Source organism: Eurytemora carolleeae, unplaced genomic scaffold (assembly GCF_000591075.1).
Source record: "Eurytemora carolleeae unplaced genomic scaffold, Eaff_2.0 scaffold32, whole genome shotgun sequence".
NCBI lineage: Eukaryota > Metazoa > Arthropoda > Copepoda > Calanoida > Temoridae > Eurytemora > Eurytemora carolleeae.
The window spans coordinates 262,987-289,307 of NW_019396068.1; the positions used below are offsets into that span (position 1 = coordinate 262,987).

General features: G+C 35.9%; 3 protein-coding genes across 3 annotated transcripts; all 3 read left to right on the forward strand.

Annotated features, from left to right (window-relative positions):
• The first annotated feature begins 680 nt into the window (after window positions 1-680).
• LOC111710857 (syndetin) lies at window positions 681-8,168 on the forward strand. Its single transcript, XM_023485029.1, has 11 exons — window positions 681-855; window positions 2,118-2,159; window positions 2,626-2,671; window positions 3,031-3,242; window positions 3,774-3,880; window positions 4,268-4,395; window positions 4,545-4,612; window positions 4,765-4,854; window positions 5,160-5,378; window positions 5,589-6,974; window positions 7,287-8,168. Exons 1-11 carry the CDS (start codon window positions 754-756, stop codon window positions 7,704-7,706), a joined length of 2,820 nt encoding a protein of 939 aa, XP_023340797.1. The 5' UTR covers window positions 681-753; the 3' UTR covers window positions 7,707-8,168.
• Window positions 8,169-10,877: 2,709 nt separating this feature from the next.
• LOC111710955 (cyclin-dependent kinase 7-like) lies at window positions 10,878-15,788 on the forward strand. Its single transcript, XM_023485167.1, has 8 exons — window positions 10,878-11,028; window positions 11,711-11,785; window positions 12,976-13,102; window positions 13,576-13,636; window positions 13,749-13,955; window positions 14,343-14,446; window positions 14,738-14,902; window positions 15,511-15,788. The coding sequence occupies exons 1-8, from the start codon at window positions 10,922-10,924 to the stop codon at window positions 15,688-15,690; spliced, it is 1,026 nt and encodes a 341-aa protein (XP_023340935.1). The 5' UTR covers window positions 10,878-10,921; the 3' UTR covers window positions 15,691-15,788.
• On the forward strand, window positions 15,781-24,781 carry LOC111710946 (uncharacterized). Its single transcript, XM_023485156.1, has 7 exons — window positions 15,781-18,276; window positions 19,057-19,407; window positions 20,075-20,225; window positions 20,722-20,804; window positions 22,176-22,433; window positions 22,780-23,224; window positions 23,841-24,781. The coding sequence occupies exons 1-7, from the start codon at window positions 15,802-15,804 to the stop codon at window positions 24,611-24,613; spliced, it is 4,536 nt and encodes a 1,511-aa protein (XP_023340924.1). The 5' UTR covers window positions 15,781-15,801; the 3' UTR covers window positions 24,614-24,781.
• The last annotated feature ends 1,540 nt before the right edge of the window (window positions 24,782-26,321 follow it).

A 26,321-nucleotide genomic window follows, 5' to 3' on the forward strand; every position in this document is an offset into this window, starting at 1 on the left:
TCAGTTTAATATATATCCGTCCTAGCTTAGTTAATTATTCCATCCTTACTATCCGCCCTAGCTCAGTTTAATCTCCTATCCTTATAAATCCGCCCTAGCTCAGTTTAATCTTATTTCTTACTATCCGCCCTAGCTCAGTTTAACCTTCCATCTTTACTATCCGCCCGAGCTCAGTTCAATATTCTATCCGTCCTAGCTCTGTTTAATCTTCCATCCTTACAATCCGCCCTAGCTCAGTTTAATATTCTATCCGTCCTAGCTCAGTTTAATCTTCCATCCTTACTATCCGTCTTAGCTCAGTTTAATAATCTACCCGTCCTGGCTCAGTTTAATCTTCCATCCTTACTATGCGCCCTAGCTCAGTTCAATAATCTATCCGTCCTAGCTCAGATTAATCTTCTATCCTTACTACTTGTATATATCTATCATCTATCCGTCCTTACTCAGTTTATTTCTCCGTATAATAAATAAGACTGGGAAACTATATACGCGGCACTTGGTTGTAGATCCTGGAGAAACCAGCTGATTCTTAATACAACAATTAACCTGTTCATAAATTACCTGTTGTATTAAAACAGATATTTCATGTTTAACTACATTTTTATACAAACAAATAATAATATTGGGATAAAACGGAATTAATATTTTATTGTTTACATTAATCTTATTTTGAATCTTCTCTTATCTGAGACAGGTTTTCTTCCAGATGGTTGTGTGAGAATGTTTACAATGGATTGATGTATATACTTCAATATGGCATTTAAAGAGAAGTTTAGAACCTTCTTGGAGGAGTCGAAGACTAAGATATTAAACAATGAAGAAGATCTTTCTCTTGGAGTCATTCTACCAACAGAGGTGGGAATTAGGAATTAGGTGCAAGGTACCAGGTGTGGTCCCAAATAGGCTAGGATCTATTCGGTCTATAGAGTTCGTTCAGCATATAGGATTGGTTCGGTCTATAGGATTTGTTCAGCATATAGGATTGGTTCGGTCTAAAGGATTTGTGCAGTGTTATAGGATTGATGAAGTGTAGGATTGTTGCAGTGTATAGAATTAATGCAGTGTATTGGTGCAGTGTTATAGGATTGGTGCAGTGTATAGAATTGATGCAGTGTACAGGATTGGTGCAGTGTATAGAATTGATGCAGTGTATTTGATTGGTGCAGTGTATAGAATTGTTGAATTGCATAGGATTGGTTCACTGTATAGAATTGATGCAGTGTATAGGATGTGTGCACTGTATTGGATTAGTGCAGTGTATAAGATCATTGCAGTGTATAGGATTTGTGCAGTCTACAGGATGGTGCACTGTATAGGATTTGTGCAGTCTACAGGATTGGTGCACTGTATAGGATTGGATGGAGTCTAAAGGATTTGTGCACTGTAAAGGATTGGTGCATGAGTCTATAGGATTTGTGCACTGTATAGGATTAGTGCAGCCTACAGGATTGGTGCACTGTATAGAATTGGTGCAGTCTAAAGGATTTGTACTGTGTGATGGATTTGTGCACTGTAAAGGATTGGTGCAGTCTAAAGAATTTGTGCACTGTATAGGATTGGTGCAGTGTATAGGTTTGGTGCACTGTACAGGATTGGTGCAGTCTAGGATTTGTGCACTGTATAGGGTTGGTGTAGTGTATAGGATTGGTGCAGTGTATATGATTTGTGTAGTGTATAGGATCGGTGCACTGTTAAGGATTGGTGCACTGTATAGGATTGGTGCACTGTTTAGGATTGGTGCACTGTATAGGATTTGTGCACTGTAGAGGATTGGTGCAGTCTAGGATTTGTGCACTGTATAGGATTGGTGCACTGTATAGGATTTGTGCACTGTATAGGATTGGTGCGGTCTCAAGAATGTCTAATTCTTCATACAAACTAAAAAAACTGCGAATATACATCCTGTTATGAGTGCTCAATGAAACCTTTCAGTACACTATTGAATCCTTTAACTCTGGCCCTCTCACATAGGCTTCTATATACAGTGTTCAAGCTTTTTTTTCGTAGTTTTGCAAAATATAAACTGTCCTGGATTGAAGGATGCCCGACGCCCGTCTTATCCAAAACCTTGGACATATCTTTTTATATGTTAAGATTGATAATTATTGATTGTTCAGGTTGGAGGACGTAGGTCGGGGATAACAGATTCAGATCTAGAGGTAATTCTAATAAATAATTCACAAATGAAACATGTTAACTTTTCAAATACTAGCTGAAGTGCCCGGTGTAACCCATGGTAAAAAACAAATTTCGAATTATGGAAAAAATATTTTTTTTAAAAGGCGTATGTATATTTTTTGCAAGCTCTTCAGTCTTTGAACCCAAAATTTGTTCACCTTTAAATCTTGCAACTTTTGAAACTTGTGAATCATGAACTTTTGAAACTTTTGAAAAACAAACTTTCGAAACCTTTGAAACATGAACTTTTAAAACCTTTAAAAATACAAACTTGAAACACGAAATTTTTAACTTGTGTATCTCGAACTCTTGAACCTTCGAACCCAGGAGTCTAGAAACCTCTTAATCTCAAACCATAGGAAACTTTTTTTTCTAAATTCAAATTCTTAAAACTGCGCAAATTTAAAAATCTAAATTTGAGTTCAGATAAGAAATATTATTTCCTAGGTTAGTCAGCTGGAAACCGATCCTCATGCTGACCAGGAGGTTTTAGGTAGTAATTTTTATCTTAAAAGGAGTGTTCGAGAAAATTAAAATGGAGCATAGGCTGAATTTGAACTGAATTCCGTCTCTACCAATTTTACGTCCGTCTGATATGTTTTAATAAGCGATCAATTCTTGAATTCATACTAAACTCCAACACTTCCCTTTAATGCTTAATATCACACCAATGTTCATCCTTGATCTGTATTATAATCTTATGTGATGTATTCTGATCAAAAAAGGTAAAATATTACCTTTAAAATCCTAATTACAAACTCTTTATTTTACCTAATTCCGGAGAAAATTTCCACTAAAAGTGTTTTAAGAAAAATAACTCGAAAATATCACTCTTAACCTTATTTGTTTCAGATCTGATAAATCCTGACTATTTCTCTGATGAGTTTGATCCTTCCCTGTATGAGTTGGAAAAACTCCATGCTTTCTTCGACCAGAGTTCTATTGACGCTGACCGGAAACTGCTCTTGGAGCAGCTAACCGTTGTCTCGAAGAAGGTTTTTAAACTGATCCTGGATAGGCAGGAGAACTGCACTGCACAACTAAATCATATTGTTTCGGTTCAGGTGAGTGACCGGAGTAGAAAGTGTCAAATTGTTAATTAATTTGAGACATCTGACGACCGCGTCAGAGCCTTAACAAACTTGGAAATGCGACCAAAGCTATTATGTCTTAAGCTTAATTTCTAATGACCCTCATTGCAAAGATGGCAGGCCTGATTTACAACGCTACCCTTAGAATCTTAATCTGATAAAAAATGTGAAAGATAACATCGTTTTTATACTCAAAGTGTTTAATTTCTCCTTAGTGTCTTAGTTTTAACTAATAAATGCGTAAATCTTTTTTTGCAGAAAAACCAGGATAAATATAAACAGTTTAAAAGAACATAAACATTGATATCTAATTCATACTTGACCAGGCAAAGCTTTTAAGGGTACCGTTGTAAATCAGGCATTCTTTGCACTTGTCACTAGAAATCACGCTAGCAGTCCCCTAAAATGCAAATATATTTTTTTTCTGGCGCAAAAGTCAGGCTTTAACGGCAGATGTAGACGCGAAACCATTGTTTATCTGTTTAATTGATTTCCATTGTCCAGGTTGACCTACTTGATCTGGTTGGAACCTGCCGGTCAGCTCGTAGTTCTTTAGGTAGAGCTCGGGGACAGTTTATTAATTCTTCCCTCGGTATTCTAGCAGGATTCAGGTAGAGAGTAGATTTGTGTAGTTGATCCGAGTACGGTTTAAAATCTCAAAAAGAGAGGGTGGGTCAAATGATTAAGTCAGGCGGGGTTCTCAAAGATTTAGAAAGGGGCGAGGGGGGATATTTAATTGTGAGTGGTTCTGAATTATTGAATTATTGAAAGAGAGAGGGAGAGTATGATGAAAAGAATGTGGATTTTAGTGTTGATATATAAATCATTGATTTTTTCATCTCTTTATAGAGAGAATTCGTGGATTTCCAGATTTTAAAACTGGAAAAACATTAGACAACAGCTGGAAGACTTGAAAACGTTCCTTACATAGACAATTTTTAGGTTTAAAGTTTCTAATCTTAAATCGTAGGTAACAACTTAATACAAATGTGTCTTAGGAGACGTCAGCAAGCTCTATCCCTCCTGGAGAACCTGAAGATTATCCAGACCCTGCAGAAGACCGGAGAAAGGTTGGATCAGCTCCTTTCCGAGGATAAATATGCTGAAGCTATCAAACTTTTACTAGGTTCGTAATTACATTTTTTTTTCTTCTAAATCTTCAATATTTATTTTACTACATCTATCAAACAATATTTGGATTTAAAAATTGAATTTAAGCTTTTAACTTTCATACATTTTTAAATAAACTCTTCAAAAAACGATAAACTTTTTCAGAATGTCAGAGTGTAGCAATCAATTACAAACACTTTACATCAATTAAACAATTATCAACAAAACTTCAGGTGATATTTAATTTTCGAATTTTATTGTAATGGATATTTTTGAAATAAAAAGTCTCAAATTTTATTCATTTACAAAGATGCTTAACGTTTTTATTATTATCAAACATTTGAAAATGTCAATAAAAGTTTTTTTTTAAATTTTTTTTTTTCAGGATACCCTAGTAATGACTGAGGAGCAGCTGGACGTATCCTTGGCTAAAGTTTGTATGGGGTTTGATACTATGACGTATGCAAAAATACAGGTAAAATACGACCTTATATCATTTTAACCATTACTTATTTTTTACGAGATCAAAACTTGTTTTTTTTTAAAAGAAAAAATGCAAAAATTAAAGTCATAAAAAAGTATTGCGATCTAACTTTTATGCCTGGATAAATTCATATTTTTTTATTCGGTGCTGATGATGCCCCAAACCTCAGTTTTAAAAGGTGTTGGTTTCACATTTTTTTAATATATATTTCGGTCTGAATTGACCCTCATTAGTTCTTGAGATGTTTTTTTGTCGTCTCGTATAGGTTTCTTATTATATTATCTGAATGTTTTCAGGAAGCGTACAGATTGCTGGGTAAGACCCAGACTGCCATGGATCAACTCCTGATGCATATCGCGAGTGCGATCCACAACAAGAGCTGGAACCTTGTCCACGTCCATGCCGCGATGTCCTCGAGTTCGAACCCGGAGGATCTGTCGAAGCGTCCCTACCCGGAGCTATGTCAAACTGTAACTGTTGATCTCTTCTTGCCTTGTCTTCTAGATCTTTCTAAGGTCAGTTGTGTGCATTTCTCACCTAATTTTCAATTAGGTCTTCACGCCAAATGCCGGACGCAGGCTCAGTCATCATACCCATTTCTCACGCGCTTGTTTCTGTAAATATCCACAGTTCATTTATAATCATGATAAGGTTGAAAAGTTTGTCCCCCCCCCCCTCCTCCCGTCATTAGATATAAATTCGAAATATTAATATATTGTTTTTAGGCGCTCTGGGAAATAATGTTGAACTACAGGAAGATCCTGGACTGGCACCAGAACAACGAGATGTTCCCCGACCTTGAATCCGGGTCCGAGGCTGAACTCCTTGAAACCCATCTGCAGAAACAGTACGTGGAGAAGAAACTGGACGCAGGACTCACCAGGATTTGGCAAGACGTTCAAACTAAAGTCCGAGTCCTGGTTTTAGCTTCAAACCTCTCCGAGTTGAGTATTGACAACTTTATCCGGTTTCTTGATATCATCCACAGACTTATCCAGGTTGGGAAGGAGTTTAGCGGAGCCGACTCCGAAACCCTTCACGAATCTCTTCAAAAACAGTGCCTATCCTATTTTAAAACCTACCACACCAGTAGACTGGATGAGTTGAAAACCCACCTGGAAAATGAAGGTTGGGCCTTGTGTCCGGTCAAGCCAAGTTTCACCTTGAAATCTTTGGTTGAGTTCTCCCACCTGAAACCAGTCAGATCTCCATCCAAGAAATTACCTGGTGAGGACGAATCCTACTTTAAACGGTTTTGGAACTCTAAAACTCCTTTTGACGATGCATTGAAAGATCTGACCGGAGAGGAAGATATTCTGCTTGATACAGACGAGGACTCTGAGAGTGATGAAGATCTTTCCGAGGAGCAGAAGATGGAGATCAGGAAGGAGAACGAAGGGATGAACAATAACTTCGCCTCCTTGAAGGAGAAGAGTTGGGTTGCTCCTCCTCCTAAGCAAGGAATATGCCTGGGGAACACAACCCTGATGGTTCTCCGGTTAGTTGGACGATACAGTCATCTCATGAACCTTCTTCATCCTATAGCAGATGAAATCCTTCTTGGAATGAAACAATTGTTTGATTTCTATCTGTTCACAGTGCACAAGTTCTTCTCCAGTGATCTCCCCGACTCGGAACCTAGATCAGCAAACTTGAAGAATTATTTCAACAAAATATCTTCCCAGATTTTGTTACAGAAAGTGTCTTTATCTGAGACAGATACTCAGGGTAACTCTGTCGTGAAGGAAATTACCCGAGGTATTGTTCATGAGCCCTGTATGCCAGGTAGTATAAATCTCAACAGGAAGGATACAAACTGTGGACTAAACGAGAGGATAATTGGCGTAGAATCTTGTATTTACCTCGCAGGACAAATATCAGAATTGCTTCCCATTCTCTCAAGCTCTATTCGAAAACCTGAGACACTAAAAGACTTCTCTCAAACCTTGAATCTTTGCAAAGAAATCTCTGCTCCGGTCTACTTCGCTTGTCTGTTGAAACTGTTATGCCTGGATCAGATTATACCTATCATGGGAAAGGTATCCTGGGAGTTAAAAGAGGTTCGCTCCCAACACTCCGAGTATGTGGATATACTGCTAAACCAGCTTCAGGAAACATAACATAACACATAACGATCTAATAGATTAGATTAGATATCTTGAAATTTCTAGTATCTTCTGTTCGAACTTAAAGATATCACCTAGTTTCATTTAGCTAATGGCGTCTCTAACAATTTTATTCCTTTTCAGTTCTATCCGTTTGATCAGTAAAACACTAAAGGCAAAACCAAAAGATTACTTTTTGATTACTTACGTCCAATGGCGGCGTGGGAATTCATTTTTGGGGTCTTAAATGAAAGCTTGTATATAAGTTAAATGGATCAGAATTATTGCTAAATATAGTTTTATGATTGTTGGTTTCAGAGTTTCAGTATAAGGTTGGATAAAGTATCAGGACACGTACCAATGTCTCCTTCTCTTAGAAAGGATTTATGGATCCTCTCCCTAAAATATTCCTCCAGGGTCTTCGTCGAGGGGTTCTCCTTGGCTAAAAGATGCACAAACGAGGGCCGAGCGCTGATGCAGCTGGATTTCAGACAATTTGTTTTGAAAATGGAAAAAATCTGTGATATCCGTCCTTTGCCTTTCCAGAACTTTGTGAGCACTTACATCAAGGCCTTCTATATACCTGAAAGTGAGCTAGAGACCTGGGTTAAAGCTCACCCTGAGTATACGGCTAGCCAGCTAGTCGCGCTGGTCAATACAGTCGCTTACAGCAATAGTAAAACCAGGCAGAAATTAAATAGTTTAGTCAGCGATCTTTCAGTTCGGATTCGGAGATAATGGTTTCATAAAAGAACAATTATGGAATTTTTTATTTATTTTTCTGTTTTGTTCAAAACGAGCCACGGCATTTTGAGAAAAGAAAAGATACAATATTTCATTTCAGTAAAAATTAATTTATGGGGTTTTCTTTCTTGTCCTTGGCATAATAGTTTACTTGTGGTCGCATTTAATAAATACCGAGAAGTAGTTTAACTAACGAAGCCTAAATCAACTGCATTTCATTAGTTCAGACCTGTTTTTTCCAGTGCTTTATAGTTCGTATAATTTCTATGATCAAATTATATCTAAGTATTACTTTATTTATTGCTAATTGTAACTTTTATCTAAGAATATACACCATGTGATTGTGAATTGTCCATATCAATGTGATAAAACTTGAATTAGTTTCGCATCAATTCTAAGATCTGACGTTATGTTAATATAATCTGTTTTAATTTAGATAAATCTTTTAACTATGTAGTAAGAACTTTGAAACCGTGAATTTAAAACTAGAGGGATGAGGGAAGAGGGGGGTGTCCCCTTTAAAGAGTGAAAAAGGGAAAATTTAAATAGTTTGTCTAAAAAAGGGGAAATGATAATGCTTTTAAATTTGAGGATCAACACGTGGGACCAATAGGACAGGATCCCTCAATTAAAGTTATCCCTGCAGGGGTAGACCACCACGGGAAATTAAAATAATTTTTAGTACTGCACAAGATGGAGATCAAGCTTGGTCCCGAGATCTACTGAACAAAAGTTCCGACTTCTAGATAGGAGGACCTAAGATCAAGTATTAATTCTTGATAGGACCATAGATCAAGTATTAATTCTTGATAGGAATGTCTAAAAAAGGGGAAATGATAATGCTTTTAAATTTGAGGATCAACACGCGGGACCAATAGGACAGGACCCCTCAGTTAAAGTTATCCCTGCAGGGGTAGACCACCACGGGAAATTAAAATAATTTTAAGTACTGCACAAGATGGAGATCAAGCTTGATCCCGAGATCTACTGTACACAAGTTCTGACTTGATAGGAGGACCATAGATCAAGTATTAATTCTTGATAGGACCATAGATCAAGTATTAATTCTTGATAGGACCATAGATCAAGTATTAATTCTTGATAGGACCATAGATCAAGTATTAATTGTTGATAGACCATAGATCAAGTATTAATTCTTGATAGGACCATAGATCAAGTATTAATTCTTGATAGGATTATAGATCAAGTATTAATTCTTGATAGGACCATACATCAAGTATTAATTCTTGATAGGACCATAGATCAAGTATTAATTCTTGATAGGATTATAGATCAAGTATTAATTCACGCATGAAAGAAGTAAATACTCTAGATACAGTTAGGCGGCCACAATAGCCACCCTTTGAAAGCTTGGCTGCTATTTACCGTTCGAACTATAGACTTTTTGAACATGGCTAGTTTAAACTATTGAACGTGGTTAACGTGGTACCACGTTTAGTAGTTCAAACAACCAAAAGTTCAAGCGAAATCAATCTGCAGCGCATTTGAACTATTTTTTGCTCATTTAAACTATTAAAAAACAAGTTCAATTGTGCCGAAAAATATATGGTTCAAATGAGCCAAAAAATAGTCCAATGCTAAAAAAATAGTTGAAATGAGCCAAAAATAATAGTTCAAATGAGCCAAATAATAGCTCAAATGAGCCAAATAATAGCTCAAATGAGCAAACAAACATAGTTCATATGAGCAAAAAGCATAGTTCAAATGAGCAAAAAAATAGGTCAAATGAGCCAAAAAATAGGTAATTTTCAAATATGATTTTTGGACTAAAAAGTAGCTGCTCATTTGAACTTTCTTTTTTGATTCGTTTGAAAATATATGTTTTTGCTCATTTAAAATATTTTTTGCTTGTATGAAATATTTTTTGGCTCATTTGAACTATTTTTTTGCTCATTTGAACTATATCTTTCTGATCATTTGAACTATTTTTTTTGCTCCTATGTACTTTGGTCAATTTGAACTTAATTTTAATTTGCTTATTTAAAATACTTTTTTCTCATTTCAACTATTCAAGCTTTATTTGGTCATTTGGATTATTTTTATGTCCATGTGAAATATTTTTTGATCATTTGATGAAAAATTGTTTGACCTATATTATGAAATATAAAAAATTTAAACTGCATATTTAATAATTCAAATGAGTAAATAAAGTGTTGTTTGAAATGCAGGAACATGACGTCATTATCAGTAGTTAGATTGAACAATAGTTCAAACGATCAATATGTTCAAACAAGTAACGTTGAAAAACTCTGGAATTAATGAATATATGGATGGATATAATAATCTAGGTATTTGATGAAACAGTGCGTATTTTCACTAATTGTACCTAACCCCTTTCCCCCCATTCCCACTATTTTTATATATCGGTCACACTATTTTTGCCAATGGTTTTAAAAGTTAGACCACATATGCCAAAATTCAAGAAATATATTAGTGAGAATGCCAGCGTCTGTTTAGTCGGCAATGTTTGTTTAACAGTTGTGTGTTAAGCCTAGCGTTTATAAAGCAAAATTAAAGCTAAGCTAGAAATAATTTGGTAATAATTAAAGGGTTTTGTTAGATCTGTACCTAAATATGACAGAATTGCCAATCAGCGCTTAGGATCCGGATCCGATGGATTTGCAACATTTTGGCTTCCTGGATCCGGATCCGCCAAAAAGTGGATCAACGGATTTTGATCCTATGGGTAAAATCTCAACTAAAACTGCACAAAAAACTGTTATCTTTCAAAATCCAGAGTCAGTCCTAAAAAACGAGGTTTGGACCACCACCCTACCCCCACCCCTCCCATCAATTTTGTAAATGACCTACTAATTTTCAGCAGGTTAGGTTAAGATAGGAGATAGCGCATCGGCCATGACATGCTAGGGGGCCGAGTGTCGCGGATAGGACAGGTTAGGGGGCCGAGCCCGTGGCTAGGTTAGGCTAGCGGACCGGGCGCTGTGGCCACATGACCAATTATAGACATGTGTTACATATCGAGATGCATGTTCAAAATTGAAGTGAGGGGGGTCCCGGATTCATATAGTTTAGTATAAAAATAATCGGAAAAAGGAGAAAGAAATTTAAAAATTCTTGAAATGTTCATGCCCTGGAAACTGATCCATTTTTTCTAGGACGGATTCAGATTTGCTATCATAGTGTAAAGCTTAACGTGAAGTATATTTCAGATGAACTTCTGGTAGAAAATGTCTAGTATTGAAGAGAAACTGAGAAGATATGAGAAAATAGATTTCCTAGGGGAAGGACAGTTTGCTACTGTTTACAAAGCTAGGGATAAGGAGAACGATGGCAGGTATCGTATATTTCTTGAAATATCACATTGTAATGTAATGTATTGTAATGCTGATAATTGTATTGCAGCTTTTCTAAAAAGATCTGTCTTCGTAATTTTAAGTAACCTTACATTTCAAAAATCACATGTTATGTTGACAACGGCACCATTAGATGTTTGTCTAAGAAAAAATATCAGAGTTATCATTGTAATATTTCTATTTGAAATTTGACGATTTTCGAATTGAGGATTATGAATACTAAATTTTCTTATTTTTTTTAGGAATGTTCGAAAATTCAGCGCTAGCGGAATATTATTTTTTTTTTAAATCAAAAATATTGTGAAAAATTAACTATTCACGAATTCGTCGAAAAATAATCGATGACTATTGTGTGTCATATTTGAATGATTTGTGTATATGAGTAGTTTTTAACAGTTTTATCCTTATAGACGCAACAGAAAGAAGTAAGATTAGTAGCGATCAAAAGCGCTTATTTTTCGCCGTAAGCCTATACTCCCTTCAATTTTTCGGGAACACTCCCTTTAAATGAATAACACGTGCAACTTTTTAATGGAGTCTATTTTTCCATGGATGATTGATTGATTTTTTTTGAATAAATAAATTTAAACATTTTGTTTAAGGATAGTTTTTTTTTATTTTTTTTTAATTTTTTTATATTTTTTAAATTTTTTTTTATTTCAGGATAGTTGCGGTAAAAAAGATTAAATTAGGATCAAGAGCTGAGGCTAAAGATGGAATCAACAGAACTGCTCTTAGGTCTCTCTTTGTCCTTTCTCAACCCATTCTGTCTTATTCAAGCAATTTTATCTTATCTCAACCCATTCTGTCTTATTCAAGCAATTTTATCTTATCTCAACCCATCTTGTCTGATTTAAGCAATTATATCTTATCTCAGCCCATTCTGTCTGATTTAAGCAATTTTATCTTATCTCAACTCATCCTGTCTTATTCAAGCAATTTTATCTTATCTCACCCCGTCCTGTCTTATTTAAGCAATTTTATCTTATCTGAACCCATTTTGTCTTATTCAAGCAATTTTATCTTATCTCACCCCATCCTGTCTTATTCAAGCAATTTTATCTTATCTTAACCCATTCTGTCTTATTCAAGCAATTTTATCTTATCTCACCCCATCCTGTCTTATTCAAGCAATTTTATCTTATTTCAACCCATCCTGTCTTATTTAAGCAATTTTATCTTATCTGAACCCATTCTGTCTTATTCAAGCAATTTTATCTTATCTTAACCCATTCTGTCTTATTTAACTACAGTCATTATCAGATAGACCCGGAATTAATTGACAGTTTACAGTTACAGGCGAGTTTACATGTATATCTCTGACAATTTTAAATGCTCAAGAAAGGCAGACCACATTGTAAATTAATTCCGGGTCTTTCTGATAAGCACTGTAGTTGTCTTATCTCCACCCATCCTGTCTTATTCAACAAGTTCAATCTTAGTTTAAAGCGCCCAAACTTATTTTCTCTTTCTTATCTCAACCCATTCTGTCTTTATTAACCAGTTATATCTTATTTTAACCCACCCAAACTTATTTCTCTATCTTATCTCAATCCATTCTGTCTTATTCAACCAGTTATGTCTTATTTCAACCAACCCAATCCTATTGAATCAGTTCTATCTTAACTCAACCCACCCAATCTTATTCTATTTGTTATATGTTATATTAACCTTTACAATTTTACTAAATTAATTCTTTATCTTATCTCGACACATTCTGTCTTATTCAATCAGTTTTTAATCTTATCTCAACCCATCTTGTCTTATTTGTTAAGTTCTCTATCTTTTCTCAACCCATCCTGTCTTATTTTTCAATCAGTTTTCTATCTTATTTCAAATTATCTTGTCTCAACCCGCGCTTTTTTTCATTACAAATTTATTTTCATCTTTTATTTAATTTGTTTTTAGTTTCAAATATTTTTATTTAGAGAAATCAAATTACTGCAAGAAGTTCATCACAAAAACATAATTGAGCTGGTGGACGTCTTCGGACACAAGTCCAATGTGTCCATTGTCATGGACTTTATGGACACTGATCTGGAAGTTATAATTAAGGAAACTAGCATCAATCAAACAATCAGCATATTTTCTCTCAGTTCTTCAGTTTTTATGTGAAAATTTCTATTCTTCAAATAGGATTTACAATATTCCTCATAACTTTTAAATAAAATGGGTTTAATAGCACTGACTAACACCCTAGGCAAATTGAAACATATGAATTTGATTCATAAGATTTAATGATCATTGATCACTCATAATTGCCAAATTACCAAATTTTTGACAAGTTTGAGATAATTGTTTTAAATTCAAATTCAACTGTCAAATGGTCATTCAAATTTTTAAGCTCTGGATCAAATAAATTTCTTGGGGGGTTGTGGTTAGGAAACAACCTTTAAGCAACATCCCTGCAAGTCTTCCCCTGTCCAAATGATCTAGGTCTCTCTGCTACTTCTGCTGGTCAGCTCCCCAGGTTCAGTCTAGCTCATGCTTAAATGATTGAATGTTGATGTTAAATGTAAATTGAACAGGACACGAATATAATATTATCTGCGGCCAACATCAAGTCCTACATACTCCAAACTCTTCAAGGCAAGAACATATTTTGAAAAAAACATTCAGAGAATCAAAAAAAAGTATTTCAAAATAATTTTTTTTTGAATTTTCCATTAATAGTATCGCTGATTTATGTTTGTTGTGTTAGGTCTTGAATATCTTCATGCTAACTGGATCCTGCACCGTGATCTGAAACCAAACAATCTCCTGGTGGATTGCAAGGGTTGTCTTAAACTCGGAGATTTCGGTCTCGCCAAGTATTTTGGATCTCCAAACCGACAGTATACTCACGTTGTTGTAACCCGGTGGTACAGAGCTCCTGAATTACTCTTTGGAGCTAAAAACTACGGAACCGGTAAATTTAAAGATAATTATGCCATGTTAAGTTTTTTATGCTGTTATTTATGCAATAATATTTCATTAGTCTGCTTTTAAGATTGACATTTGAAAGCATAAGTATTTTTATTTTGCCGAATATGTATGCGGATCCCAATACAGTGAAGATACAGTGAATTCTAAGCTCTAACAAACTGGTTAGAAATGTGGGGGAAATTGGATAAAAATTAATTTAAAGAAATTGAGAAGAAAAAAATTATTAACATAATATTTTGGAATTTTTAAATAACTTAGAAGACAAACAGATTAAAAAAGCGAAGAAATAGAAAAAATATTTTAAATATTTAAACTGAAGAAATTTTACCGAAAGATCAAGGCTAAGTTTGTATCTGAATGATTAAACTAGGTGTTGATATCTGGGCTGTTGGTTGTATACTGGCAGAGTTACTTCTCCGTATACCATTCCTAGCTGGAGAAACTGATCTAGATCAATTAGCGAAAATATTCCAGGTAAATCTTTTTTACATAAAAGGTAGTCTGAGGTTCCACTTTGGGTTCCCTTTCACATTTAGATTTGATTTAATTTAATTTGATTTGATTTGGTTTGGTTTGGTTTGGTTTGGTTTGGTTTGATTTGATTCGATGTGATTCGATTCGATTTGATTTGATTTGATTTGATTTGATTTGATTTTATTTTATTTTATTTGAACTATGTACTTTTTAAGTTCATGTAGTGTTGATTCTCAGTTGTCCACTTTCACTTAAATTAGAAAATATTAAAATAAATTTTTTTTAAATTAGGCCCTGGGAACCCCTACGGAGGAGAGTTGGCCTGGACTAAAGGCTCTACCTGACTTTATCCAGTTCAAACATCATCCTGGTACCCCGCTCCAGGATATATTCACAGCAGCAGGAGATGATCTTCTTCAGCTCATGGGACAGCTTCTAGCTCTCTGCCCTCTCAAGGTCATGTTTATCCTTGCATAGAGCCTTCCATGCCCAGGGTTACTCATAAACGATGAAACTGTAAAGACGTTCGGAAACTCTTTAAATGTGACGATCCCATGGTTAAATTTTGTATTCTGCCCTAGATATATATATCTCATGGCTTATTTAATGATTTGGCAAAGAAACAAACACGTTTACAGTTGCAGGGAATTGTGAATATAAAAGAAACAGACAGTATGAATTCCATACAGTCGTCTAAAGTCTCATCCTTGTGTGGGTAACCCTGTATAACTCTGTATACAATTTCGATTAGTACTCTTTATATTGAATCATTTCTTCAAAATTATTTTTGAAACTCCTTCTCTCCATTATTAAACAATACTAGTCTTTCTCATATTATTGGGGGNTCTTATTCTTATAAATTTTGCTCATTTCCTCTAAGCCTGTCTCATTCGTACTTACCCTTACTCCTCTTTTCTTTTTACTTTACTTTACCCAGCAAATCTCATCCATACTCTTAGCAGTCAGCATATATCATCCTTATCTCGTCCTTACTTAGCTAGCCTTCATCAGCCTTACTCTTTCATTCTTACTCATAGATTTATTTTAATATTTTCTCTCTGCAGAGGTGTGATAGTAGTGCTGCCCTGAGAACACCCTACTTCTCTAATAAACCAGCTCCGTCTAGCGGAGAATCTCTCCCTCTACCCTCAACTATTGCAAAGAGAGAACAGGAGCGTCCCAACAAACGGAAAATGATTGATACAGAGTTTAATCCAACAATCAAGAAACTAGTTTTCACCTAGCTCATTTAAACTAGATATAAAAACTCAATTTATTTGTACCTAGATTTTTTATCTGTGATAGCTCCTCAATCCTTAATCCTTTTATTCTACTTTTCAGATGAAATACTAAATATGTCTCTTCTTTTCTGTGTTTGGGCGGACCAGGAGGATCAGGATAAGGACAAGGACAAGGACAAGGACAAGGACAAGGACAAGGACAAGGAAAAGGAAAAGGACCAGGGCAAGGACGAGGGTCAAGACACGAAAAAGGACGATTACCACGAGCAAGCTGAGGATCAGCCCCCGAATGAATTCCAAGATAAAGATAAGTCTCAAGACCAAGTTCAGGATCTGTGTCAGGACCAAGACAATAACCTTGATCTGGACCAAGGTCAAGAGCAGGATGATAATCTGAGTCAGGCCGAGTATCAGGACCTAGAACTAGACTTTAATCGGATTCAGGGCCAAAATCAAGATAAAGATCTGATTGAGAGCCAAGATCATAATCTTGATCTAAATCCTGGCCAGGTTCAAGACCAAGATTTTAATCAAGGTTATGATCAAGATCAAGAGAAAGAAAAGAACCAACATGAAGAAAATAATCTGATAGAAGTCACGGACAATCCTAAAACTACTTTGGAGAAAGAAGAAGACAAAAACCTGAAAGATGATCTTACGAAGAAAAATACTCCAAATGCCACCATGAACCCTACACTGAAAAGCATTCCACTACCACACAGAACAAAACCTCTGATAGGTCCTAGAAGTGCAATTAAACGAATAAAGGACTTGGAAGCGGAGAAAGAACGGGAATACATCAAGGAGCATGGACCAATCTTATTCAATACTCTCAGGGACCCTGATTTAGTATCGGATAACGAGGATGGAAAAGATGATAAGGATTGTCCAAAATATTTTTATTTCTCCGGTATACAGGAATACTCTGACAGTGAATCTCCTAGTTCTTCAGAGGAAGGAGACACCGAGATGGATGAAGAGGAACCGAAGGAGGAAGAAAAAGCGTCTGAGAAGCTAGAAGAGAAACCATCCTTAATCCCTGAACCTGTATTAACCAGAAGAAAACCTTCAGAACGAAAAATAAAAATTCCTTGTCGTCTTGTTGCAGATGACAATTCTCATACAGTGAAAGCAAAATCGATTTGTGAAAATGAAAATGAAAATGAAAATGATATTGAGAACACTCAGGAAACTCGAGATACTCAAGATTTAAACGATATTCTTCCAGCTTTAGGACTTAGACCTAAACAACAGTCAGTGTTACCAAAAAAAATAAAGAACACACCCGTTGCAAAGAGACTTTCTAAAAAGAAATCCCGAGGGAACGGTTCCAAAAGAAGTGTTAAATCTAGTGAAAGCGAGCAGTGTTCCTCCAATAGTTCTAGACGAAATTCTGGCGAAGGAACTCAATTTCAAACCTGTTCACCGAATTTCGGATCTATTAATCATGGAAATACATCCAGACCTTCCTCTTCCTTAGATGCAGATCCAGTCTCAGGACCCCCACATAGAAGAGTAACCTTGAACCGCAGAGCCAAACCTCACACTTTCAGTCAAATTTACGACATGGATCCCGAGTCTCCGTTCCTATACACCTCTGAGAGAAGGAAGGGTCCTCAGGTCAGCATGGAGATGGATGAGGATGATGATTATTCTCCAGGTGCTCAGGAGGACCTAGAGAGCGAAGAAGAAGTTGTAAAGAAGAAGGACCTAGCTGTGAAGATTAAGATCGAACCGAACGATGAAAATGATTTTGATGCAAAACCCTCGAAAAAAAGAAAGTCCGCTCCTGCTAAGGAAACCTTTGGGTTCGGTATTTCTCTGGGTAGTGTGTTCAGCCTGGCGGAGAACTCGGTTCGAACCAGGAACATGTCGGCGGCTGAGCCGGTTATTATCAAAACCGAGACGGAAGATGATTGGGTGGAACCTCTGTTTATGGACTACCCTGATACATTCGAGATGGACCCGTTAGGAGATCCTCTGGAATTGAGACCTAAACCTGCGAAGATTAAGAAACTCTTTGTTTGGCCCAAATTAGATCCATTGTTCCGAACCAGCCTTGAGTACCGTTTACCAAAAGAATTTGACGTTTACATAAAAGCCCTGGCTAAACCCACTGCGGAGATATCGCCTATCCCTAAAAGTATTTCCGGAAGTCTAGAATATGATTTTTCCAAATTTCCTCTGAGATTTAGCAATTCTTCCATCTCAATTTCCAGAACATCGGAGCAGCCTCGACAGCTGTTTAAACCCAGCAGTACGGAGATTAAAAAACCCTCGGAACCGGAACCCAGCAATGGGTTGAGACGCTCCGGTAGGAAGAGAAAGGGGAAATACGAACTGAGGAAAATTCTTGGAGATTCTCCGACCCAACTCTATGCTGAGGAACTGGTAGGAACTAGTTCTCCAAGTATAGCATCATCTACGAAAACTTCTCCAATATTGAGTTCACTATCTGAGACTATATCTAGGATATCCGGTTCTACCTCTGTTACTATAACTCCAATCAGAGAAAATGTATCCAGTCAACGGATCCCACTAACAAAGGAAAACGTATCCAGTCAACGGATTACACTAACAAAGGAAAAGGTAGATTTTTCATTAAATCGATTTACAAAAAACGAACAGTGGTTTTATGATAACACCTATACATATATATAAATAAGCGTTTTTGTTTGTCTGTTTGTATGTCCGATCATAACTCTTGGATACCTGGGGAGAACCACAGGAATGTTCTTGGCTTGGTTTTATTTTTCTAAGTTGAGTGCAGTGCTTAGGATCCATTTAATTTTGATGGAAAGAATTGCATCGGGATCCAATTTTATTTTTTTCGCTTATTTTTATCCTAAAACTTGATGAGCCATTCAGAATTGAGGAAATTTTCATAATTTCTCTTTTTTTTCAAAAGTTCACATTTTGGTTTTATGAGTAAAAAGGTTTTTTTTTCAGTTTTTGGTTGATATTTTACCCCTTGGATCCGGATCCGTGGATCCGCATATTTTTTCGGATCCGGATCCAGGAAGCCAAAATGTTGCGGATCCAACGGATCCGGATCCGGATTCTAAGAACTGATTGAGTGGATCAACTTTTTTATTTATTTATGTATTGGGAAAAATAGCACAAATCATGATATAAGACCAAGTGCGGGTAAACGGGAGAGTAACTATGAGTAACCTGGGCAGCGTCGGGTTCCCAATCTAGTTTTAAACATAATCATAAATAATGCGTGAAGCATTTTATACTTTTTTACACTATTCGCATTATCAATTCTTAGGGTTTGGTCATGTTTAGGGTTTATTATCTTACTTTTTTAATTTAAAACTTTCTTCGAAACGTTTGACTGACATGATAAAATTTAAATAATTCTAGGACGTTCATTTGATTCCGGGGAGCCCAATATCTTCATCTACTCCAAGCTCTGGTAGCCCTGTATCCTCCGGTGGCCAGAGCTCGGGAGGTGTGAGCTGCTTGAAGCTGAAGAATGTCCCCTGGCTGCCGGCCAACTGGAAATCTGTGATGACGTCCTTGCGAAACCTACAGGGGAAGCTCACGACCAACATCACCTTCATTTCCCCCGAGGGGGTCAAGTTCTTCTCCAAGCAGGCCGTGATGAAGTATATTCAGAAGCAGGAGAAGAAATCTAAGAGTGAACCCCACCCAGTTGCTATAAATACAAATGATATAACAAAGTTTGTCCGATCATCGAGAAGAAACAGCAAGGTACCATTAGACTTTGTTTCCGTAATCTATATAAAGTAGTAATCACTGTTGGTTGGTTTGTTATGTTCCGATTATAACTCAGGAACCCCTTGACCGATTTGCCTTAAATTATTGGGGAAAACGATGGAACTACAGGAAGCTTGGTTAAAAACTCTTAAGTTAAGTGTGTTGACTTTTATAGGTAGCTGTTGGGTGCACAATTAATCATTTTGACAGCCAGCCATCTGAATGAACCACGAGGGCACGAGCGTTAAAATTTGTGCACCCTTCCGGTTTGGACTCCAGACCGCTATCTGCACGGGGGGTGTTAAGTGCAGTGAAGGCAGTCTGGGGGTTCCACTTTGGGTTCCCTTTCAGATTTAAACTTATTCTTATTGGAAAACTTAATTTCACGGTCTCCGCTGGGTTCCCAAGCTACCCATAAATATAATCATTAATTATACATCAAAATTTTTTAATACATCAATGTAAGATGTCCGTAGTGATGGGATTCAAAATAAAACCTAACTTTAAAATTGATTTTTTAGTACGGTAATCTCAAGTCTGGAGCTTGGAAATAGGACGGCCCCAACAGTCTTCTTTGAGTGATTTAATTTTAAGATTTAACATTTTTGCATTGAAGTTCAATTTTTCTATTTGATAATGGTTGATGAACAACTATTTCTAGATTCAACCTCCCAGTTCTCCTTCTAAGTCATCTTCTTCCTCTAAGAGCATTACTCCAAGGAGAAAATCTCCGGAGAAACCGTCTCCGGGCCGCGCAGTTCCTATGTCTTCTCCGGAGAAACCTGACAACTACAGTATTTTATGCAAACCAGGAAAACTAAAAACTAAAGCATTCTTATTATATATATTTTATATATATTTAAATTTCTAAAGAATTAGGTGATCCCTATTTTCCTCTAAATAAAGTTTGCTGTCTGATACCAGATTTGGATCTATGGGGTAAAATAAAGTTTGCTGTCTGATACCAGATTTTATGGGGTAAAATAAAGTTTGCTGTCTGATACCAGATTTGGATCTATGGGGTAAAATAAAGTTTGCTGTCTGATACCAGATTTGGATCTGTGGGGTAAAATAAAGTTTGCTGTCTGATACCAGATTTGGATCTATGGGGTAAAAGTACAACCAAAATATTCCCAACAAAAGTTTTTCTTAAGACAATTGGTAAATCTTCTCTGAACTCCGTCTGTCAAAAATTAAGATTAAAAAAGATGGCGAAAATATTTTATTTTCCTTAATTTAAAGAAACTAGTAAAAGAATTCCTTTTTTCAGACTAGACGGACGTTTGTTAAGTTTATAGTTTTGTTAAGGAAAATATACCTGTCCTCTCTGCTACACAGTGTTTAGATTAAACCAAACCTACGGCAGGCATATCATGGAGAAGGATTGTAAGGTAATTTGATTAGTTTAGATTTACTATTTACGTTCACTAGGAATCTTAATGCAAATTGATATAAGCACAGTGCGGAGCTAATGTCCTTTTTTTATTGCTTTTTAAGAAATATTGTTTATTGGCCACCCTGTATTAATAATAATGATAATAATAATAATAAGAAGAGTTTGTTTTCTTATTTGTAGAAGCACTTGATATTCCGATTTGGAATTAGAAACACAACTGTCAAAGCCAGTATGATCCGATACTATTACTTAAAATAACCGTATTGTTTCAACAAGAAACCTTGGTTTTTCTTACATTTCCACTGCGTGTCCAAAATGGTCAAATAATATTTTAGAAAGAAGTAATTTAAAAATCCCCAATCAAATATTTTAAACATTTCAATCCTTCATGGCAGTGCTTAGGATCCGGATCCGGATCCGCTGGATCCGCATTATTTTGGCTCTTTGGATCCGGATCCGCAAAAAAATGCGGGTCCACGGATCCGGATCCAAGCACAATTTTATTTTTCAAAATGTGCAAAACAGCGTTAATTTTCCTTAAAAATATCCTATTTTGAATTGTTTAACAGATTTTAAAAATGTTCTCAGGGTCTCAGGTTTCTATCTTGCTCAAATCTTAACTCAAACCTCCACCGTGCACCCCTCCCCCCACCCCCTTTAATAACTAGAGAGGGGGGGGAGAAGTCTCCCTTTTCCCCATTGCAACTAAGCAAATTTAGTCTTCACAAATTAAGGTGTAAGGATGTGTAAGAGTGAGGGGGGAAAGGGATGGGGCGCACATATGCTAAAAAGATACAGATGCTAAGGAACATCTTGTGTTCCCAGTATAAAGAGACTGTTCTCTGCCCTGAAGATATTCAAATCAGACCTAAGGAGTTGCCTGAAGGCAGATATTCCAAACGCCCTCCTTCTACTAAAAGCTAATATGAATTAGACCTGTTTTTTTTTTTTCATCCAATAAAGTAAAAAAAGCATTATCATTTTGTGCAAACTAATAGAAAAATAGTATAAAAAATGTTAAAATGTTTAACATTTTTTTAGGTATGAAAAGACATTTGAACTAAAATAAAATTTTTTTTTTGGTCAATGACCTGGATCCGGATCCGGATCCATTTTTTTGAAAAGCGGATCCAGGATCCGGATCCGGATCAAAATTAAATGGATCCTAAGCACTGCTTCATGGAGTGGAATGGATTTACACTTGATTTAAGTGGTACATAATCAATCAATCAATCATAAGCAATCGTTCAGGTTGAAATACTGATGGGTGTGACTTGTCTGGGGCCAGAATAACCCAGCAAGTCTGCTTTAAATAAATAAATAAATGAATAAATAAATGAATAAATAAATTGTCTTTATTGTTTAGTTGATCGATAAGTCTAACTCTACGAGGAGCAAGGGTCAGAGGATGTTAAACACTGATGAAAAGAATGATGAAGATGATGATGACCTCCAGGTTCTAAAGGAGAATATAAACCGGGTCCCGCCGCACTACATCGCTGTCATTAAGTGCACGGCGGCGGAGGATTCCTTTGTAGAGTCTAGCCGTGTGGCGGGGCTCAAGTATCTAGCTCGAGGTGAACTACAGGATGGTGGGCTCCAACATCATCCTATATCTATTCAGGTACTTCGATTTTTAATTTCAAATTACAAGTTTACATGTAAACAAAGAGAAGCTGTTAATGTCAACTTTTAATTGTTTACATGTTTATGTTTCACTGCTGTTTGAACGCTTGGTAGAAATCAAAATTAAAATATATAGTCGTCATCTTTGTATTGATATATACGACGACAACTGTAGATATATTTTCAGGATGAAAATAGAATAATATTGTTCCAAGTAGTTGGGTGTCCTAATAGTTCTGAGAAGACAGACCACATTTTAGAATGTCCATTGAAGGAGATTTTTAGGACGTAAAATTAGTTAAATATGTGATGAAATGTTGGATTCTTAACTTAACATATTTCAGGAGGGTCTAGAGTATTATCACACTATTGCTTGGAAGGAAAACAATGATAATTCATTCTTCAACAATCTCTGTATGCAAAGCAAGATCTCCATGTGCAGCAATGTCAAGTCCTACGAGAACCTCTGCAAGGAACCGCTCAAGGTTGCTCTCTATTTGGAGAGAAAGATACGCGCTTGCCGTCAATCCAAGGGAGCTGGAGCGCAACGAACCAAGGCCTGGGTAACAAAGTACGAAAACTTTCTTAAACTTCCGTTTCATGATATTTTCCTCTCTCTCCTGGCCTCCAGACACAAGGTTATTGAGTACTTCTCTGAGGATAGAGTACACGTGATGTGTTTAAACTGTCCGGAGGAGAAGTGTCCTGGTTGTGTTCTACCAGCTCCTGCAGTACCTAGACCACTTGGAAGCAAGATCAGAATACCTATCAGGGTCAGAACTAAACAAGGTAAATAAATAAACGAAAACCAGCGCTTAAGATCCATTTAATTTTAATGCGGATCCGGATGCTAGATCCGCATTGGAAAAAAATGGATCCGGATCCAGGTCATTTCTTTAAGATTTACTGATATGTTTAACAAAAAATAATTTTCAAATTTTTGTTTATTTTTTTCGCATATTGTGATCCTAAAACTTTATGAACCAAGAAATTTTTATTATCTCTCTTATTTTCAAAAGTTCAGATTTTGATTTTAGAGATAAAAAAGTTTTTTTTTGCAGTTTTTGGTCGAAATTTTACCCCTTGGATCCGGATCCGTGGATCTGCATATTTTTGCGGATCCGGATTCAGATCCAGGAAGCCAAAATCTTGCGGATCCAACGGATCCGGATCCTTACCACTGACAAAAACAACGATAAAGGAAAAAATTCATTTGCAAAAATTTTATTTCATATTCTAAACAGTTTTTACAATCACTTCTTACACCATAATAGTAATTCAAGTAATGAATGAAAGTAATGAATACAGACTAAAGGAGAATTATGTTTTTTTTTAGAATTTGCTGTTATATTATATTGAACAGATATACAATTGAATGACATGAGTTTTTGTATTTTTGTTTCAGGTTATTCGATTTCTATCCAACCTAATGTAAAACGAGCCTCTAGACCCACGAAGCTAACTAAATGTGGTTCCTGTGATGGGTGCAAGCGACCTAACTGTGGCAAATGTGGAAACTGTGCCGACATGAAGAAGTTCGGAGGTCCTGGGATTATAAAAAAATCTTGCCTTTTCCGTAAATGTTCAAGCACGCAATTGAGTCAGACTCAGATTAACCGTGGATTGAGCGAGAAGATAGTTTTCACGAATAAGAATGATCTTGTCTCTGGTTTATTTAACCCCAGATCTTCAAGCGTAAACCAACGCAAACCTGACGGAAGAGTTTTCTCTAAAACATCTCCAGCTGCTTTTCCCGTACCTCTTCCTTCAACCCTTGTCAAGGTTGGACAAGTCTCAGCTCTAGGTACAGGGTCTAGATCTACTCCGGGTCTAGGCGATAGATCCACCTATAGAGGAACTATGTATCCCTGCACGGTCTGCAGAAAACCGTTTAAGACCCGGATAGAGATGATTGCACACAGATCTGAAACTCATGCTAAACTCAAGAAGTCTGCTCCGAACGAAGATTCTGCTCCTACTCAAAGCTCTGGGTCCCCAGGAGAACCTAGAAAGTCTCCGAGGGCTAAACCAGAGAAACCTAAACCTGAACTCGTGGATGAAGATGATCTCTTCGAAAGAGATTTACGAGCTGCTATAACACAATCTCAGCGGGAGTCAATGAAGGCACAACCTGGAGAAAGTTCTTCCACTTCAGACCTATTTGATGTTTTACTATAACTCTAAGTTAAAATTTACATGTAATATGAGAAAACTGCCAGAGATTTTGCTGTAGAAATATTTATAATTCTGTCAAATGTGTTGACTTTTGCATTTGTCAGAATATTAAGATATTTTACATCAAGTATGAAGTCAGACATGTGATAGTAAATAAAACCTTGTTTTCTAGTGGTTTTGTGAATTATTTGATATCGTTTTATTTTATATAGTGAAATTTTCAAATTTCCATGGAGAAAAGTTATTTAAATGTACGCGTCAAATATTTGATCTGTAATTTAGAGAACTTGAATACTGACGGAAAATGAATGATGTTTTGGACAGAAACTAGACCGAAGGATATAGGCAAGAACTAGACAGGAACTTGACATTAGGATCTAGATAGGAACTGGACAGAAGTATAAAGCGAGGAACTAAACATAAGTATCTAGGAAGGAACTGGACAGAAGTATCTTGGAAGAAACTAGACAGAAGTATTTAGGCAGGAACTATACGGAAGTAAAATAGAAATAGAACAGACGGGATCTATGTATAATAGAACAGATGGGATCTAAAAAAGAATAGAACAGATAGGATCTAAATAGAATAGAACAGACATGATCTAAATAGAATAGAATAAACAGAATATAAATAGAATAGAACAGACAGGATCTAAATAGAATAATATAAATAGAATAGAACAGACAGGATCTAAATAGAATAGAACAGATGGGATCTAAATAGAATAGAACAGATGGGATCTAAAAAGAATAGAACAGATGGGATCTAAACAGAATAGAACAGACAGGATCTAAATAGAATAGAATAAACAGAATATAAATAGAATAGAACAGACAGGATCTAAATAGAATAGATGGGATCTAAATATAATAGAACAGATGGGATCTAAATAGAATAGAACAGATGGCATCTGAATAGAACAGATAGGATCTAAATAGAATAGAATAAATAGAATAGAACAGATATGATCTAAATAGAATAGAACAGACAGTATCTAAATAGAATAGAACAGACAGGATCTAAATAGAATAGAACAGATTGGATCTAAATAGAATAGAACAGATAGGATCTAAATAGAATAGAATATACAAAATATAAATAGAAAAGAACAGACAGGATCTGAATAGAACAGACAGGATCTAAATATAATAGAACAGATATGATCTAAATAGAATAGAATAAACAGAATAGAAATAGAAATAGAACAGATGGGATCTAAATATAATAGAACAGATAGGATCTAATTAGAATAGAACAGATAGGATCTAAATAAAATAGAACAGATAGGATCTAAATAGAATAGAACAGATAGGATCTAAATAGAATAAAACGGATAGGATCTAAATAGAATAGAACAGACAGGATCTAAATAGAATATAATAAACAGAATATAAATATAAATAGAAGAGACAGGATAATAGAAACACAAAAGACAACAAGCCCGGTTGTAAATAAAGGAATAGAACAATAGCAGACAATGGTTTAAAGGATAACGTTGTGAGTTAGAAAGATATGAATACGGAAGTATGATATAGAACAATCTTATGGAGGCTCATATAAACTTCAAAAAGATATAGACATACAGATTACCAACAAAGGATGAGACTGTAAAGACGACTAAAACTCGTCAAATATGACGATCCCAAGTTTAAAATAAATTTTCTGTCTTGCATGTGGTTTTTATATGACATATCCAATGATTTTGAAAAGA